Consider the following 19,374-nt stretch of genomic DNA (forward strand, 5'->3'; position numbering starts at 1 on the left):
CTCCCCGCCCCTCCTCCTCCCGGTAGTTTTTCTTAGCATCACATTCTTTCTCTCAACGAATCAGCTACCCAGGTGTCAGTTGTCCCTCCCAGGTGTCAGTTGCCCCTCCTAGGTGGTTAGCTCCATGAAGGCAGGACTCACTTCTGATTGTGGGAAGCAGCGCAGAGCTGCCTGCCCACGCCCCTACATGGAATGAGTACTCAGCTAACAGGTGGTGGGTTCCTCTAGCTCTGGGTAACCATGTCTCATAAACAGATGTAGCAGAAATTCTCATTGTCCTATGCAGACCATGGAAACCCCCAAAATGAAAGGAGCCAGAAGTGGGCACGTGCCAGGGCCCACGGGGCAGATGGCAACGAGCTGGCAGAACCAGATTCTAAGAGCATGTGGCGCTGTGTCTGCTTAGACCATCAACATTCACCAGTCAGTCAACGTTGGGTTTTTGTTGTTGGGTTTTTTTTTTTTTTTGGGGGGGGGACTCTTTTCGAGACCGATGCTAGGCAAGGATCAGGATGCTGTCAGCTTCTAAAGAAGTGTGTGCCCGTGTGCCCCCAAGCTCTAGGTGTCACACACGTGTGCCCACGCGTGTTCCACGTGGGCAGAGAGTTCCAGCTCTCCACAGGCAGCCTTATGCGTGACGAGGCTGATAGGGCCACCCTACACCCTGTTTCCAAACAGCTCCCCTTTCTGCGCCAGCGCTGCTGCCTCTGCCGTCTGTTTGCCCCTCGCCTCCTCCTCCCTCTGTTGGGGCTGCCGCCGATGATGAAATTTGGCTTGCAACACCCTCTTCCTCCGGTTCCTGCAGGCCTGGGAGAGGATTAAGCCGCTGGAGTCTGAAATCGGAAAGATCCCAGCTTCTGCTCCCCAGCACCTCCCCTCGCCCTCTCCCCCTCCCCGCCCATGCAAAACCAGAAAATTAATCTCCCCTTCTGCCTGTGATATGGAGGGCTGCATTACAAGCTGGGCGTCGAGATAAAGCAGAGAGCCGAGGGACGCCAGCCCAGCACAGGGGCCCCCGGGTGGGGCCGGCCGGGGAGATAAGGGCCTCCCAGTCCTATGAATTATTCACCGCCTCTGCCTCCTCCGGCTCGCTGGCCGCCCTGGGCGCTGAGATTGCGCCTTCCACAGGCGCCGGTTAGGGTGGGAGGGGGCCCGCTGGGAAGGGCAGCGGACTGGAGAAGTCCTGCTAGGTGGTGGAGGATTGTGCTTGGCTAGAACAGCTCCGAGACCCCAGCGCCCTAAGGACTAACTGATGGAAGAAAAGGAAAACGCGCACACGACACGCACACGCGCGCGCGCGTACACACACACACACACACACACACACACACACACGCGCGCGCGCGCGCGCGCGCGCGTGAGCATACACACACCCTGCCTAACCCAGCCAGGACTCCTGGAGAATGCTCTTCATTTATGCAATTCCTTAAATGCTCACTCCAGGTCTCTGCATCCCACAGTCAGAAACACAGCCCCTCCCCCAGGGGATGCCCTGGATATATGCCCCCACTGCAGGCCAGCAAGTTAAAGACTTGAGCATGCATGCCTAGGCTCACCTTATCCAGAGTACTCTCTCCTCTGGAAATCAAGGCAACCCCTGCTTATTCTGCAACACCCCATGTGAAACAGGTTCAAAAGGATGTAGAGAAGGCCAGACAGGAGTACAGGGAGGACCTGGAACTCAGGTGAAAAATAAATCAGGGAAGTTTCTGTGGGTAAGAAAAGCCCCTGGCACCATGGACCTTCTGTTTCCCTCTGACTCTCATTGCTCAAAGACCCAGACTTTCCAGTCAGGGAAAGGACACAGGGATCACTGCCCCGTCTCAATGTCTCCAGCTCTCCTTACCTACCCGGTCTCTCTCCATGCATCTGCCCTTTTAATCTCTACCTTGCCCCCTTCTCCTTAATGATCTTTCCCTTGAAAAACTGATGTCGGAAAATGACATGTTGATACGTAAGTCAGAATGTGAGGCAGGGAAGAGGTGGCCATCTTCCAGCCCCTACCCCAGTTTGGACGGAGGAAGGGCAAAAGACAGGTTCAAGCTTAGCTATGGCTGCACGGGACAGGGGCAACAGCAGGGGGGAAATTGCCACCACCTCCTGCCCCATATCTGTGCCCTCTCGCTCCATGACCTGGCACAAATAAGAGCCCTTGAGCAGACCAGAGAGCCAGGAGTCAGAAACGAAGACCAGAGGAGGATGCTCCAGGACTGTAGGGGAGACACTGGGACCTGACAGACGACCATGAAGCTGCTGGCTCCTGAGGCAGATGTGGAGCCCACTCATCAGATCCAAAGTCAAGCAGGACAGGAACTGGTAAGGTGAGAGAGGAAGGAGAGGAGATGGGAGGAGGACGAGTGAACCTTGACAACAAAGAAGGCGGTGACTTGAATGAGCAGAGGAGAGGAATGGGGTCAGAAGTGAGCAGAGGGTGAGTGAGAAAGGGTGAAGGTGGCAGGGAGGTATCAGACATGGAGGAAAGGAGCATCTGGATCAGAAGATCGACAGCAGGGGGAGAAGGGATGGTCATGGGTGGGACACAGAGGGGTGAAGGGGTGCAGGGATGGGTCCCCAGCCCCTTCCCTGCTGCCTGCTAATTAACTTCTTAATCGCCTCTGCATTTGCTGAGCTGGCAAAGGAAGTGGATGTAGACAGATTGGGGCGTTCGTGATTTCACGCACGGGGGAGCGAGAAGAGCTGCCTCAGAGTCCCAGGGGGGGCCTCGTCCCCCCTGTGCCCTCCCCTCTTCCCCACCCATCTCTGAGAGGCTGGAGGGTGCTTCTATACATACAGCAGATGGGGCCATATGCAAGGAGAGTGTCCATGGGGAATCTGCCCCCATCAGCCTTTCAAGGATGCTCGCTAGGCATTGCTGATGGAGCGAGTGCCTACCGTTTGCCAAGCACATGCTGTCTTATCAGCCTAGGCATTAGTTGCGTTGTATAGTTTATGGAGAAAAGCGGGACCCAGGTAGACTACATTTCCTGTCCAGGATCACCACACAGTAGGACTGAGGATCAGGTCAGCAAGACATCCAAACCCTGGGTGGATAGGCCCAGGGAAGCAGAAGGAAGCCAAAGGGCTTTAATCTCAGCCCCTGGAATCCTCAAATCCTCAAGCTGCTGCTGCTGCTGCTTCAGATTTATTTATTATATGTACGTACACTGTAGCTGTCTTTAGACACTCCAGAGGAGGGCATCAGATTTCATCACAGATGGTTGAGCCATCATGTGGTTGCTGGGATTTGAACTCAGGACCTCTGGAAGAGCAGTCAGTGCTCTTAACTGCTGAGCCACCTCTCCACCCCCTCCCCTCCCCCAGCATCTTCTAACCAAGGCCTTGGCACCACCGACTCCCTTGCTATAGGATAACTGCCTCTCTGCAGCACTCCCCCACCACCGTGCCTTTCACAACTGACCTTTGTTCTAGAATCAGTCATCAACAAACTCCGCTTTGATGCTGAGAGGTCTTGAGGCAAGGACTGCCCTTGCCTCTGACACAGGGAAAGCTGTAGGAGATGTTTGCTGCAGTGGAGAGGGCTGGAAGAGAGTGGCACCCATGAGGGCTGATCTCCCCTCAGACGACAGAGCGAGGAATTTAGGTGTAAAAACCAAGCTCCAGAGGCTAGGGGTTGTTGTAATGAAGTCTTGATTCAGACAGACTGGTTCTGAGGAGACTTAGGAGTTTTAAGAACTTACGGTGGAGCTGTAGAAGGGCCCCATAGCTAAAAGCCTTGGCTGCTTTGCCAGAGGATTCAGGCTCAATTCTCAGCACCCACATATTAACATATTACAACTATACACAACTCCAGTTCAGGAGATCTAGTGCCCTCTTCTGGTTTCTACAGGCACCAGGCATTCATGTGATACACAGACATATACACAAGCAAAACAACCATATACATAAAAGAAATAATAACTTAAAAAAAAAAAGTTTGGCCACCCAGGCAGGCATGGTGGCTTATACCTTTTACCCAGCACTCAGGAGACAGAGGCAAGCAGATCTCTTTGAGTTTGAGGCCTGCGTAGTCTACCCAGTAAGTTCTAGACCAGCCAGGGTGCCACAGTAAGACTGTCTCAAAACAAAACAAAAAGTTTGGAGATCTGAGCTCCACCCACTGAGTTTGAGGTTTACTTGATCTAAATTAAACTCCATTGGGAGGCAGAGACAGGCGGATTTCTGAGTTCGAGGCCAGCCTGGTCTACAAAGTGAGTTCCAGGACAGCCAGGGCTATACAAAGAAACCCTGTCTCGAAAAACCAAAACAGGGGCTGGTGAGATGGCTCAGTGGGTAAGAGCACCCGACTGCTCTTCCAGAGGTCCGGAGTTCAAATCCCAGCAACCACATGGTGGCTCACAACCATCTGTAAGGAGATCTGACTCCCTCTTCTGGAGTGTCTGAAGACAGCTACAGTGTACTTACATGTAATAAATAAATAAATCTTAAAAAAAAAAGAAAGAAAAACCAAAACAAAACAAAAAAAGAAAAAGAAAAACTTACCCAACTCCCCGAATTAGGAGCTACCATCTCGAAGTCTGTCCTGATATGGCTGATATGGCTATTTTTTTTTCTTCCAGATCTAAATCAGAGTGCCAGTAACATTTGTTACTGGGGATTTACAAACACAGATCAATGAACTATGCATTTTCCATCAGTGATTCACATAATCATTGAAAAACAAGGTGAAATAAATACAACCTTCATCATAAGGATGAAGAAACTGAAGCTTGGACTGGCCAAGGGTCCTGCCGGTGGTATTGCGTGGTGGGGTCAGGTCCTGTTCTTGGAGCCTGGATACCTGATTCATGCCTTTTATCTTTCCCCGGACTACTCCTGCGGCTGTTCATTGGCCTCAATCAGTCCTCGCCTGCCGCCACCTCACCTCATCACCTTCCTTCCCTCCACCCACGCTGCTCCCTGCTCCCTCGGTAACATCCCAGGTGATTGAAGCAATTTGCAGCCATTAGAAGAGGCTCCACGTGTCGCTCAGCTTGTGGGGTTTGCAAAGATGTTACAGATGTTCCAAGATGGTCCTCCCCTCCCCCGAGGACATTGGAGAGCCTGGAACCAGACTAGACCCAGGGCTAGAATCATCACTTAAACCCCGTTTGCGACCCTCCTAGAGTAATTCCTAGTTTCACAGGCCGCCTCCCCCATTGCCCTTTAAGTGGAGTTTAAGTATCCGAGAGAGTGCTGTCACCTGGTGGCTGCCCAGGGGCATGGCAGCCCACCAGCAGCGCTTGTGCCGTTGGACAGCTCCCCAGCCGGAAGGCGAGATACTATCTTTATTTTGGCAGCTTGGCGCTCTGGGTCCTGCTGAATGGACCTCAATCTCTCACCAGACCTAAACCCCTATCCCTGGAGAGACATCTTCACTGGTTTCTAGGGTACCTCTTACTCCCAACCCCTCACAAATTCTCATCAGCTTCTTCCCTCTATGTCAGGTTCATTCCTCAAACTCAAACCCAGAACCATGTCCCTGAGACCTGCTTCTCACCTTCCTTCTCTCAGAGCTTCACCAGCCTGTAAGTGGAGCAAAGGAGCTGCAATGGATATAATTCTGATCTTGCATCACACACACACACACACACACACACACACACACACACACCACACCATCATCTGACACCATCAGACCTCAACAGCCTCTGTGTTAAGAGCTCCTAATGAGCATCAGCAAATTAACAACTTCCCCTTGATTGCTCCTTCTCTGCTAATTGGATAGGGAGGGCCCCCCCCCCAAGGCCTCGGAGAAAGAAAGAGGGAGGGAAGGAGAGAGGTGACAGCTACAGGAGCAGCCTCCAGGTTTCAGGACTCAGATTTCTGGTCCATCCCAGAACACACTCCTCCTTGCAGCCTTCATTTTGTATCTTTTTCTTTTTCCCTACTTCTGCCCCATCTGCCCTCACTTCTGGCCATGTCTCTTTTCTTCTCTCTGTTCCTCTCTGCTTTATAGATCTGCCAATGAGGCACTTGCACACGGGCTGCTTAAGAAATCCACTGATATACAAATGGGGTCTGGGTGGCCAAGGGTATTTATATATGTGCATGTGTGTGGGTCACATGAAGGTGGGAAGCAGGAATAAGAGCAGGTGAGTGAATGTGTACAAACAGGTAAGTGCTCGTGTGAGGGTCAGGCTTCAGGGATGTGTAGGTGTATGTGATGTGTGGATGGCTGAGTGGCAAGGTAAGACTCCGGTCTGAATGTGCCTGTATCTCCACACAGGCAAATGCTTGAATCAGTCAAGTGTGACTGTGACTCGGAGTGTGTGTGTGTGTGTGTGTGTGTGTGTGTACACGTGTGCATGTGCCATCAGAGGAAGCAGCAGCAGCAAGAAGCAGGAGCTTCGATCCGAAGGAGACAACGTGGGGAGGGGGACGCTGGGGGCAGACACCCTCCTTCCTGCGCGCACACGTGCGCGTGCACACACACACACCCCATAGTCACACACGCACACACACGCGCACACACACACAAGCCACAGGGCCTCGCAAGCAGAGAGCGGAGCCGGCTCCGGGATCCGAACGAGGCAGCTCTGCTGAGAGCGGCGGGAGGAGGCGAGCCAGCGGGGGGAGCCCTCGGTTCCGCTCCCGGGCCGGGGGCCCCCCGCGCACACCGGCCCAGAGACACCCTCGCAGACACTCGTAGGCGCGCACGCGCACCCTTTCCCCTCCTCCTCCCCTCCCGCCGCCTCCCGGCCGGACGATGGATCCCTGCAGATCCCGGGGCTGAGAGCACCGCGCAGCGCCAGCGCGCCGAGCCCCGGGCGGACCAAGCCGAGCGAGCAAGCGCGCGCGGGCGGCGGACCGAGCTGAGCCGAGCTGGCCGAGCGGGCCGCTCCCTGCAGGGCTCTACGCGGGTGCCGCGGCAGCCGGCGGCTCGGGCTCCGGGCCATGAGCCCCTCCGCCGCGCGGCGCTGAGCCCACGGACCGCCTCGCGCCCCAGGACCTGCAGCGGCGGCCGGCTTTCCCCAGCCCCCTCAGGTGGGTTTCCGACCCCGCTGCCTTGGGCCCCGGGCTTCCTGGTGCCCCAAAGCCGAGACTCTCCTCCACTGTAGCTTTCTCCAGCTTCTGGGGAGGCTCGGCGGATGGGGAGGGGGCGGGGGGCCGAGCCGGGAATATGACTGCGACGAGAAGCTGGACTGGAGGGGGTGCGTTCGGGGCGGGGATAACTGGCTGTCATAGGGAACCGCGCCCCCCCCCCCCATTCCTACATCCACCTCAGGCAGCCTACCATCCTCTCCCAAACACACACACACACACACACACACACACACACACACACATACACACACAGCCTGCGCCTATGCCTGTGCTTGTTTGAGAACTGGAGACACAGAAGGTGAGGATACAGGCAGGGCCCCTCCCCAGATGTGCCCACCTCCGGAGAGGTGGCCCTGGTTTAGCTCCTGAGGTGACAGCCTGTTCCTGGGGATACCCTTGATCAAGAGAAGAGCCCCTGACCCCTGGTTCAGCCCATTATGGGGAGTTTGATCTTGGCTGGGGTAGATATTCCTGTCCCAGAGTGACCTCACATCTGGAGGGAACTCCCATGCCTGCCTGTGGGTGCATCAGGGACTTCCCTCCTTCACTCTAGTGGCTGTATCTGGGGTCCCCCATAGTCTGGGAAGCTTGCAGACCATTCTCTCGACCCGAGCTGACCCCCCCCTCCAAGCCTCTATGTTTTAATGACTGTCATCTTGGATGGTCCCTCGTTCAAGCCACCTTTGGAGCCTGCATGTCAGGGAAGTCTTCCCTTGGACAAGCAGTGACCTCCGGTTAAGGATTTTGAATGGACATAATTGGAGGGGCCCTATATGCGCCTTCATCTCAGGACAATGACAGAGTCTTGTCTCCTCTTTCCTCCCTCTAGGATCCCCTTGGCAAGCATGGAACTGAAGACCGAGGAGGAGGAGGTGGGTGGTGTCCAGCCGGTGAGCATCCAGGCTTTTGCCAGCAGCTCCACGCTGCACGGTCTTGCCCACATCTTCTCCTATGAGCGGCTGTCTCTGAAGCGGGCACTGTGGGCCCTGTGTTTCCTGGGTTCGCTGGCCGTCCTGCTGTGTGTGTGCACTGAGCGTGTGCAGTACTACTTCTGCTACCACCACGTCACCAAGCTCGACGAGGTGGCTGCCTCCCAGCTCACCTTCCCTGCCGTCACTCTCTGCAACCTCAATGAGTTTCGCTTTAGCCAAGTCTCCAAGAATGACCTGTACCATGCTGGGGAACTGCTGGCCCTGCTCAACAACAGGTGGGCAGCTCCCATCCACCCCTCCGCATGACTTGTGGAGTAACACCGTCCTTAGCCCACCAAAAGTCAAACAGCTCTGCCCTCTAGCATTCCTTTAAACCTGCCGCTCAAGGCGGAGGGGCTGAGATCATGCCAGTACCAGTTACCTACACACAATCTCTGATTCCAGCTTAGGTCAAAACAGCTCTGTCCCCACCCAGCCTGAGCTAGGAGATGTTAGCTCTTTCCCCAGAGAGCATCACCTACCTCCTGGTACTATCCTCCTTGCCTCACTTAGGGAATGGGACGGACCACCTTTTTTTTTTTTTTTTTTTTTTTTCCTTTTTTTTTTTGAGACAGGGTTTCTCTGTATAGCCCTGGCTGTCCTGGAACTCACTTTGTAGACCAGGCTTGCCTCAAACTCAGAAATCTGCTGCCTCTGCCTCCCGAATGCTGGGATTAAAGGCGTGCGCCACTACCCCTGGCTAGGACGGACCACCTTTTAAGGGTCAAGACTGTACCATCCAAGGCTCCTGCCCTACAGAGCCTTTGTCTTCTTGTATTCCATGTGTCAGGCTCTCCTGGCATACTCAGCTTTCCATCTCTGCCTATCTATGTCCAGATCTGATCCTCCAGGGGCTCTGAGTGCTGCCCCCACCCCACCCCAAGTAGGGCATGGGTACTAGCGATCATGTTGACCCATGTGCCACTCACCCCTGGGCTCCAGGTATGAGATACCGGACACACAGATGGCTGATGAAAAGCAGCTGGAGATATTGCAGGACAAGGCCAACTTCCGTAGCTTCAAGCCCAAGCCCTTCAACATGCGTGAGTTCTACGACAGAGCAGGGCATGACATTCGAGACATGCTTCTCTCGTGCCACTTCCGAGGGGAGGCCTGCAGCGCTGAAGACTTCAAAGTGGTGAGTGAGGCCCCGGTATGGAGCCCCCCATCACCCTGGTCTCTAGAGGGGTGGGGGAGATGAGGAGCATGGTTTATGTTTGCTTTTCTGGGAGGGGAAGCTGGTGTTGTTTGCTTCTGGCCGACGGGGACTTTCCTCAGCACGTGGTGTCTTTGTACTGCATGAAGACTTGGGCCTTTGCATCCGTGATAGCAGGCGAGAAAGGTCGTGGTATAGACTATTACAAACCACCCAGGCAGATGTTCACATACACGTGGACACACTTTACCCAGGGGTGGCCCTAATCCCTCCAAGCTTACATTCTGGGCCACAGAGGTCAGAGTCAGCAGTGGTAGGTACGCTACAGCCTTGCTACCCAAAAGTAGGCCTGCAAACTGTCATCTGAGAGCTTGGAAGAAATGACTGCCACCCCACATTCCTAACCCGATCGAAGCTGAATCTGCGTCAGATAAGATCCTAGGGCAATATAGCTGCATTCTAAGAGCTTGTGTAGCACAGGGAGTCAGGAAGCTTCCTCAGGAACAGCCACCCTCACCACAGAAGGCAGGCAGGCATACATGCATGTGTGCACGCATGCACGTGTGCACACACACTCATGCTCACAGGGCAGGATAGGTTTCCCCTTGCCGTAGTCCCACATCTAGAGCCGGAGGAGGCTCAAGATGCAACACAATTACAGCTGAACTGGAGGCTCCCTCTGCTTCTGAAGATGGAGATCCCTCCCTGCCATTCATATAACACCCTATCAATATAGCGCCCTCCGGCTCACACCCCAGGCTCTGGGGAACTGACTTTGGAAACTGATATCCTAGGTGTTCTTGGGAAAAATCACAGAGATTCCTCAGGGCTAAAAATCACTCAAAGCTACGTGTGGGGTATATACACATAGCTGGCTGTCAGCTACACACACATAGCTGGCTGTCAGCTACACACACATAGCTGGCTGTAGGGTACACACACATAGCTTGCTGTGGGGTACACATATAGCTGGGTATGAGATACACACATAGCTTGCTGTGGGGTACACACACACACATACAGCTGGTTGTCAGGTACACACACATAGCTGGCTGTGGGGTACACAACTGCAATTCCATCCCTTGGAATGCTGAGCCTGATTGGGACTTTTGAATCAAATAGCTAGACCCCGTCTCAAACAAACCAAAACTGTACCTAGACACATTGCGTTGACACATTGGCTCAGCTAGGAGTCTGAGGTAGGATGAGCAGTCGAGCCTGGGGGTTTGAGACCAGCCTAGGCGACAAAATAAGATTCTTTCCAAAATTAAACAAACAAACAAAATCCTGGACACAAACACACAGGCCTGTCTGTAATCCTAGCACTCGTGAAACTGAGGCAAGAGGATTTTGAGTTCAAGGCATACAGCTTGGGCTATAGGGAGGACCTATCTCACAATTCAAAGAAGAAACACAACACACACACACACACACACACACACACACACACAGAGGCAAGAAAAACCCTAAGGATCTGAAGTCTAGACTCTCTCAATCCTTTGGCTAAGTAACCACATTATTTTACAAATGCACGGCTGGAGACAGGAAGCGCGGAATAGCCTGCCTTAGCTCACTGGCTAGCTGGCTGATGAATGACAGATCCAGGATTAGAACCCACGTCTCCTTAGGTACCGATGTACTGTGTTCTTATCACCAGTATTGCTGACCCTGAAGTCCCTATGTCATTTCCATTGTTGGGATTGCTCCTCAGAACCTCCTTCCTAACTCTCCGCTCTCAGTACCTCTCTTGCCCCACTGACCACTTTCTCTTCAACTTGCTTGCTTCCTCTTCACCTTAGGCAGCAGGAACCCACTTGTTTGTGTAGAGAGGTTAGAGCCCTGGGGATATTTAACATTTCCTGCCAAGGTTACAGGAGAATTCCCAATCTCTTTAAGCTCTGCCTCGCAGACCCATTTTTCGGCATTGTCAATGCTTCGGCAAAGGTTACAGGACCATGCTCCTTGCTGAGCCTGGCCATCACCCCAGTGCACAGCAGGAAAGTCCTGGATTCCCCAGACCTTGAGCCCAGAGGGCTCCCTGGCTCACAAACTGTTTCCAAAAGGAAAAGAACTGTAGGTGAAGGGTGTGTGTGTGTGTGTGTGTGTGTGTGTGTGTGTGAGAGAGAGAGAGAGAGAGAGAGAGAGAGAGAAGAGAAAGAGAAGCTGCCCCTGTCTCAGCATACTGAATATACAAGCAGAAGGGAGTAATTCCGAGCAAGGAGAAGACTGCTTGATTGGCATAGCTTGTTTGTAATGTTGAATGTAGCAGGGAAGAGCATGGCTCAAAACAGGAAGGTGCTAAGGTATATAATATGCATGTATTAAGCCCATGGAAGTTTAGTTGGGTGCTGGTAACATTGCTCAGTGGTTAGAGGTGCTTTCTGCCAAGCCCGACGACGACCTGAGTCCAACTCCTGATATCCACATGGTGGAAGAGAAGTTCCTCCCACAATTGTCTCCTGACCTCTGCATGAGTGCTGTGGTGCTTGTGTGTGCGTGCGCGCGCGTGCGCGCGCACGCGCACACACACACACACACGCACACACACACACACACACACACACACACACACACAAGTAATGAAATGTGATTGGCCTGTACTGTTTGAGGGAGAATTCTAAGCTATCAGATGGAGATGCGTTAGGTTTGCAGAGGTCTGGCGCCATCTGGGTCCTTTTTAAAAGAGTATTTTGTTATTTTAATGTGTATGTGTGTTTTCACATATGTGCATGATCACGAGTATGTGAGCACCCTCAGAGGCTAGGGGAAGGGCGCTGGGTCCTCAGGATCAGGAGTTACAGACGGTGGTGGGCATCTGATGTGAGTGTTGGCTCCTCTGAAAGAGCAGCGAATGCTCTTAACCACCGAGCCATTTCTCCAGCCCCAATGTGAGTTCTCGCTCAGAGGACAGACACACAGGCCAACATCCTGGAGACCCAACAGTGGCACTTCTTGGTTCTATAGTGTCAGGAAAGGCTAATTGTTCTGTTTGTAATGTCTAATGCCTGACCCCGAATCCAGCTGGATCCATACTCTTTGGCCTTTGCCCACTGCCGGCAGGTTGGCCTCTCGGTCAGGCTCCTTCTTCATCATGAGCAGCACCATATATGCCTGTAGGGGTCTTAGAGTGACAGCTCGTGGGGACAGAAGGGCCTGGCTGTCATTCTCCTTTGGCTCTTTAGTTCTAAGAGGGCTCACACTTGGTTCCTCTCCTCTTCTTGGTCTCATAATTAACATCTGTCTCCCGGACTTACGATTCTCTGCTGTGCCTGGAGTACATGTCAGGGATGTGGATCTAGACTCTGAGCCAATGTAGCACTAACACAAAGCAATTGCCCTCAGGGTCAGGGCCAAGAGGAGACTATCCTGGTATCCCTCAATACCAAGGTGCCTTTATTTATTTATTTATTTATTTATTTATTTATTTATCTATCTATCTATGAGATCTTGTCTTACTTTGTAGACCAGGCTGGCCTCAAATCCTTCCTTAGCGCCCCCCACCCCCCAGAGCTAGGATCATAAGTGTGTGTGTCTCGGCAGTCTGCGGAGCAGGGAGTCTTAATGGAGGGCCAAGCCTTTGCTCTGTGTTTGTGGATACTGTGTGCATGGGCATATGTGGACCTCTTTGTGTGTTTTCCAAAGGCAGGCTTCACATGAACAGCAAATGCTCTGTTCATGAGGACTGTTCAGGAAGGCACACAGCGCAAGGCTACTCTTGTGCCCAAAGAGCCCAGCTCCCCCATAAGCCTCCCCCCCCCCCCCAGCAAGTGGATTGCTGGTCACAATGTGAGGCCTGGGAGGATAGGGGCAGAGTAGGGCCTGAACCAAGTTGGGAGAAATTATTTTGAAAATCATTTGGGATTGAGAAAGTCCCAAATAGCACTAGGGGCTATCCCTAGGCAATCCAGTTGGGTAGATATCAGTAGCTCCCTTCTGAGCAGCCAAGAAAGCAAGGAAGGCCCAAGACAAGGCCATCTTCTTTCCTGGCCGGCTCCCTTCCTTCCCAGTGGGGTGCTCGGTTGCCAGAGCAACAAAGTCTGAAGCTCCCATCTCCTTCCCCACCTTAAGGGCAGCCAGGCCAAGGCAGGGCAGGGGGTTCCGTGTGGGTGGGGGGCTGGGGGACTCAGCTGCTGCTAGTCCCTGGGCGGGGGCTGGGGAGTGAGCACAGTCACAGCTGGTGGCAGCCTCCAGCTGCACCTTATCCATCCCTGGCAGTGGGAGCAGGATGTGGCTGGAATGCTGAGCGGCACCGACGGGAGGAGGGAGGGGGCCTGCAGATGGTTGCCCAATCCGCCCAATGCCAGCCCCTCCAGCTGAGACCCGGAGCCTTTGCCTAGGGAGAAAGAAGCAGGGATTCATGTGTGGGCCTTGGGAGAGAAAGAAGAAACAGACAGTGGGTGTCCTAGAGGTAGGGATGAGGTAGGGGTGCGGTAGGAGCGGTAATCTTAAATAGGGCTAGACACACAGGGCAGGAATCTGTGGAGTGCCCACAAGATCACTCTAGATCCTGAAGCAGGGACAACCCTCTAATAAAGGGGAGGAGTGAAGGAGGTAGGCCTAGAAGGGGACAGGCCTTCCTCAGGGTTCTGAAGGGAGACAAGAATATTCTGGAACACCGAGGGGAGGGAGGTGCTAATCTAAGAGGAGGTGAGATCCCAGAGCTCAGACTGGGGACAAAGAGGTCATCCAAAGCCACCAGAGGCCTAGTGGCGGCATAGCAGAGTGATGGAACACTTGGTTGGCAAGAGGGAGGTATTAGGTCCAGCGACAAAAAGCATACATTTTAAAAATAAGTAAATCACGATTTAATAAGTAAAAATTTTAAAACGGGGCTGGAGAGATGGCTCAGTGGTTAAGAGCACTGACTGTTCTTCCAAAGGTTCTGAGTTCAATTCCCAGCAACTACATGGTGGCTCACAACCATCTGTAATGAGATCTGACGCCCTCTTCTGGTGTGTGTGAAGACAGCTACAGTGTACTTAGGTATAATAATAAATAAATCTTTAAAAAATAAAATAAAACAAGTAATAAGAGCCCGGGAACGCCAATTCTTGGACCTCGGACACTCCTCATTCTCACTGCACCCCACAGAAGCTCAGAAACGTCCTTAGGGGACATGATCCAAGTGGTTTTCTCTCTCTCTCTGTGAGTACGCTGTCGCTGTCTTCAGACTCACCAGAAGAGGGCGCGCCAGATCTCATTACAGATGGTTGTGAGCTACCATGTGGTTGCTTGGAATTGAACTCAGGACCTCTGTAAGAGCAACCGGTACTGCTGAGCCAACTCTCCAGTCCCCAAGTAGATTTATTCCCTTCAACTAGAGTGGGAGTGGTGAGGAGAAGGAGAGAGAGAGAAAGAGAGAGAGAGAGAGAGAGAGAGAGAGAGAGAGATCCTGATGACCCCACCCAAAGGAGTGTGGGCAGGATAAACAAGCACACTTTAAAAGAGTAAAGGAATCCGGACACGCCCCATCCTGCTCTCTTCCCTGGCAAGTACGGGAGCCAAGATGCAGGGTGGGGGAGGAGCTAGGCAGAGCCAATCAGGAACCCAGAGACCCTGGGGACGGGTCTCTTGCTGTGCCTTCCCCCTCTTTTCCCTGCATAGATCTTTGGGTAACTTAGCTCTCTCCCTCTCTCACCCCTCCCCCACCCTGGCTACTCCTCCCAGACTGCTATCAGCTAAGAGGCTACTCTAAGCTAATTGATCTCTCTGCTCTTGCCTAAAGTAATAGGGAATTGATGTAAGTAACTAAGTGCCTCTGGGGGCAGAGTCGGAAGTAAGGGCTCTGAGGAGTGGATGTCTATCTAATGCCCAGCTGCAGCCGGTGGACAGCTTGCTGGGTGATGGGTGCTACACCCCACTGTGTTCTGGAGGCAGAATGCTAACAGACTGGTTGGGGACATTCTGTTATAGGTACAGGTCACTCCTGCATGGCTTCAACTTTGTGGAGAGCAATTGTGATTATGGAGGGGAGGGGTGGGGATATCGCCATATTCCTCCGGTGGACAACCGGAGATTGGGGGTGAGGAAGAGGGTGACAAGTTCCGCCATTCACTCCCCTCAGACAGTCACTTCCAAATGCCAGCTCCTGCCCTGCGGCTAAGGTGTGGCAGCTGAATCTAGACTTCACTCCTAGCCTTAGGGGACCTAGCGAGATCAGGGTAGAATCCTCCCACCCACCTCCTCAGCTGGCTACTCCAAAACCCCCAGGGTTACAGAATGCTTGCTCCCACCGCCCCCAGGCACAGATGACAGTTCTCTGGAGCCTTTAGCCATTAGCCAGCCAAACTGAGTGGTTTTGCTCTGAGCTGTGACAGCCAAGGCTTGCTACCTTCTGGTTGAGACCATATCCTCTTGGGTGGGCAATCTGAAAGGCAGGGCAGGGAAGGCCACAGCAGGGCAGGGAAGGCCACAGCAGGGCAGGGAAGGCCACCGCAGGGCAGGGAAGGCCACAGCAGGGCAGGGAAGGCCACCGCAAGGTGTACCTAGCAGGGCTGGAGGGCTACATGTGAGGTAGATTTCCACCAGACTCCTTTCCCCGTTTCTAGTCCCAGTTACTGTGAGGAGATGGGTGGTGCTGAAGTGTTGTCAAGGGGCAACTTTATCCCCTGCTCCTGGGATAAAAAGCCACTGAGATACTTCAGCCAAGGCTAGGTCTGTATTTAACCCATGTGCAGACGTGGACATCCTTTGTTTTGTTTTTGGTGTTTTTGTTTGTTTGTTTGTTTTTGTTTTTGTTTTTTTTAAGATAGTGTGTCTTAGTCAGGGTTTCTATTCCTGAACAAACATCCTGACCAAGAAGCAAGTTGGTGAGGAAAAGGTTTATTCAGCTTACATTTCCACATTGCTGTTCATCACCAAAGGAAGTCAGGGCTGGAACTCAAGCAGGTCAGGAAGCAGGAGCTGATGCAGAGGCCATGGAGGGATGTTACTTACTGGCTTGCTTCCCCTGGCTTGCTCAGCCTGCTCTCTTATAGAACCAAGACTACCAGCCCAGAGATGGTCCCACCCACAATGGACCTCCCACTAATTGAGAAAATGCCTTACAGCTGGATCTCATAGAGGTATTTCCTCAACTGAAGCTCCTTTCTCTGTGATAACTCCAGCTGTGTCAAGTTGACACACAAAACTAGCCAGTACACAGGGTTTCTCTGTGTAGCCCTGGTTGTTCTAGAACTTGCTCTGTAGACCAGGCTGGCCTCAAACTCAGGTAACTGCCTGCCTCTCCTCAGTGCTGGGATTAGAGGACTAGGCTGCCATGCCTAGCCCTGAGGGATACTTTTAAGTTATAGTGAAACTATTGAATTCTCTTAAGAAGTTGTAAGACCTAGGGCTGCTGGCTGGAGATGTAACTGAGTGGTATGCTTGCTGGTCATTAACAGAGCCCTGGGAGATGAGAGAGATAAGAGAGGGAGGGGAAGAGAAGAGGAGAGAGAGAGAGAGAAGATCCCATTAGAGATGGCTGTGAGCCACCATGTGGTTGCTGGGAATTGAACTCAGGACCTCTGGAAGAGCAGTCAGTGCTCTTAACCGTTGAGCCATCCCTCCAGCCCCAGTTAAGACCTTTTAAGATCCTATGAGTTCTAAGAAAGAAAACTTTTTCCCACCCCCACCATCCATCAACTGACTGTCTCATTGGACCGGGAGGTTAGGTTTTGCTGTTCAGTATGGTGTCTCTCTAATTGGTGTGCCCCTCAGCATGCCAGGCAAAGAACATCCCTAAAGGAGATGTTGGCTGCAGTGGCCTGGGCTGTAGCCAACCCAGACTTCTCGTGGTACACCCAATGCATGTGTGCCTCTCCATCCCATGTCTGGAGGAGAATTCGGATGTAGTGTGTGGAATGGACATGTGTGGTTGTGCACGGGGCGCACACAGCTGTGTGTGTGTGCTGTGAGAGGAGCTTCTGTGTGGACACACTTGTTGTTGCATGAGGAAGGAGTCCATGGCAGTGAATTTCAGTCTTGCTTTGAGATTATAAAATCCCCTTTATCTGTGCTCATTCAAGCTTCAATTATGTGTCTGAAGGAAGCTTAATAAATATCACCACTGGAAAGACCAGGACACCGAGGGTCGGGATGTTACGTAGTTTGCCTGAGATCATGACGGTCTAAGGCTTTGACTTTGGATCTTCCACGCCCAGCCTCTTCAGGCTTTGGGCACAGGACCGTGTGTGGCAGACCAAGCTGCTCTGGGCTCTGGGACTACATGTGCTCTGAGGAGAAGCAATGTGGTGAGGTAGGGAGGGGAAGGAAAGGGTGCAGAAGTGACCCCAGGAATCCCATCCCTCTCGAGTGAGCTCAATCTCTAGATGGCTGTTTTTAGTTATTCTATTTCTTACTGTTGTTATGGGAAGAGCTAAGAGGGTTTCCTCGAGTAGCTCTAACTGGCTGGAACTTGCTCTGTGACCAGGCTGGCCTGGAACTCACAAGATCCGCCTGCTTCTGCCTCCCAAATATTGAGACCAAAGGCATATGCTATTCACACCCAGCAACACCTCTGCTTTTTTTTTGGGGGGGGGGGGTCGAGACAGGGTTTCTCTGTGTAGCCCTGGCTGTCCTGGAACTCACTCTGTAGACCAGGCTGGCCTCGAACTCAGAAACCTGCCTGCCTCTGCCTCCAAAGTGCTGGGATTAAAGGCGTGAGCCACCACTGGCCAGCTCACCCCTGCTTTTTAAAATTTCACCATCTTTTCAATCCCTACAACTGGTCCCCTGACTCCCCTCCCCCACCGCAGGGATTAGTCCCAGACAGTCTCACTGTACCAGAGAAAGTCACACCCAGAGCAGCGTGGCATCAAGTCCATCCCCATTGCATTCTTTTTTTTTTTTTTTCCCAGAGCTGAGGACTGAACCCAGGGTCCAACCCCACATTCATTTTTTAAAAATTTATTTATTATTTAATAGTAACACTGTATATTTATGTATTATTTAATAAGACACTGTAGCTGTCTTCAGGCACACCAGAAGAGGGTGTCAGACCCCATTACAGATGGTTGTGAGCCACCATGTGGTTGCTGGGATTTGAACTCAGGACCTTCGGAAGAGCAGTCCATACTCTTACCCACTGAGCCATCTCGCCAGCCTGCCCCTCCCCTCCCCATTGCATTCATGATTAACATCCTTAAGTTGGCCTGCAGTGCTATGTGGGAATCACCCTCGTCATCCTGGCCAACCGATCCACCTCCTCCGTGGTTCCTGCAAGCTTCCTGCCTCTGCCTTTCCTAGCTCTATTCACCCCTCCTCCCAACAGATGACCTTGCTCCTCCACGCGACCCCCACCCCCCACCCCTGTACCAACACCTGGAAGGGGACATTCACTTTATCTAGAATAGTCTCAATGCACTCTGACCCCCTCTACCTGCGTTAGGAGTTGTAATCTGGGGTTGTCTCTCTACTCCTCGAGTAGAGCTGTCCTGCTGACACTGAAACATTCAGGATGCTCCACACTTAAAACGCACACGCCTGAGCCAGGCTCTGTGGTCCATCTGTGGTAACCATCTACTTAGGTGGCTGAGGCCAAGATGAGTACTTCAGCCTTGGAGTTGGGAACCAGCCTGGATATCACAGTAAGACCCCAAATAAATAAACACGTGACCAGAGTCAAATAAAAACACATTCACTGAGTGCTTCCTTTGTATAAAAAAAACAAAACAAAACATACACCTTTCACCTCCACAGTACCCCCATGTTTTTTCTTTTCATTTTAAATTTTTTTCTTTTTTGGATTTATTTGGTTTTTTTTGGGGGGGGGTTGTTTTGTTTTTTGTTTGGTTTTTTTTGTTGTTGTTTTTCGAGACAGGGTTTCTCTGTATAGCCCTGGCTATCCCAGGCTGGCCTGGAACTCAGAAACCTGCCTGCCTCTGCCTCCCGAGTGCTGGGATTAAAGGCTTGCGCCACCACGCCTGGCTGATTTATTTGTATTTTATCTGTATGGGTGTTTTGCTGCCTCCATGTATGGCCGCACCATATGCATGCAGTACCCAAGGAGGCCAGAAGAGGGCATTATATTCCCTGGAACTGAAGTTACTGATGGTGGTTAGCAGCCATGTATGTGGTGGGTGCTGGAACTCAAACCCAGGTCTCTGGAAGAGCGCTGCTTACCCACTGAGCCATCTCTCCAGCCCCCTCCACTCTATGGGGATTCCCTCTGCGATGTTATTAACAGCAATGTGTATGGTTCTCAATACGAATTTCCTCAACTCC

The 19,374-nt window shown here is 52.4% G+C and overlaps 1 protein-coding gene and 1 long non-coding RNA gene across 5 annotated transcripts in view; one reads left to right on the plus strand and one right to left on the minus strand.

The window, feature by feature from the left end:
* Positions 1-453: 453 nt before the first annotated feature.
* Positions 454-5,946, minus strand: Gm34880. 2 transcript variants are annotated; one of them, XR_875662.3, is made up of 4 exons: positions 5,498-5,946; positions 4,501-4,839; positions 1,557-1,674; positions 454-807 (listed from the first exon to the last, which is right to left on the minus strand). It is a non-coding gene; the product is annotated as a predicted gene, 34880 (long non-coding RNA). The 2 variants fall into 2 exon arrangements; XR_384449.4 differs by having other exon boundaries at positions 4,501-5,946.
* A 340-nt stretch (positions 5,947-6,286) lies between these two features.
* Asic1 (acid-sensing (proton-gated) ion channel 1) overlaps positions 6,287-19,374 on the plus strand; it is a 30,934-nt gene continuing 17,846 nt past the window's right edge. The window contains exons 1-3 of one of the 3 annotated variants that reach the window (XM_006520297.4): positions 6,287-6,984; positions 7,874-8,251; positions 8,958-9,153. In XM_006520297.4, the coding sequence (XP_006520360.1) occupies positions 7,890-8,251; positions 8,958-9,153 (558 nt within the window). In that variant the 5' untranslated portion in view covers positions 6,287-6,984; positions 7,874-7,889. Of the gene's footprint in view, positions 6,985-7,244; positions 7,343-7,873; positions 8,252-8,957; positions 9,154-19,374 lie in introns of those variants that run through there. The other 2 variants (NM_009597.2, XM_006520298.3) reach the window with 2 other exon arrangements.

Source organism: Mus musculus, chromosome 15, assembly GCF_000001635.26.
Source record: "Mus musculus strain C57BL/6J chromosome 15, GRCm38.p6 C57BL/6J".
Lineage (NCBI taxonomy): Eukaryota > Metazoa > Chordata > Mammalia > Rodentia > Muridae > Mus > Mus musculus.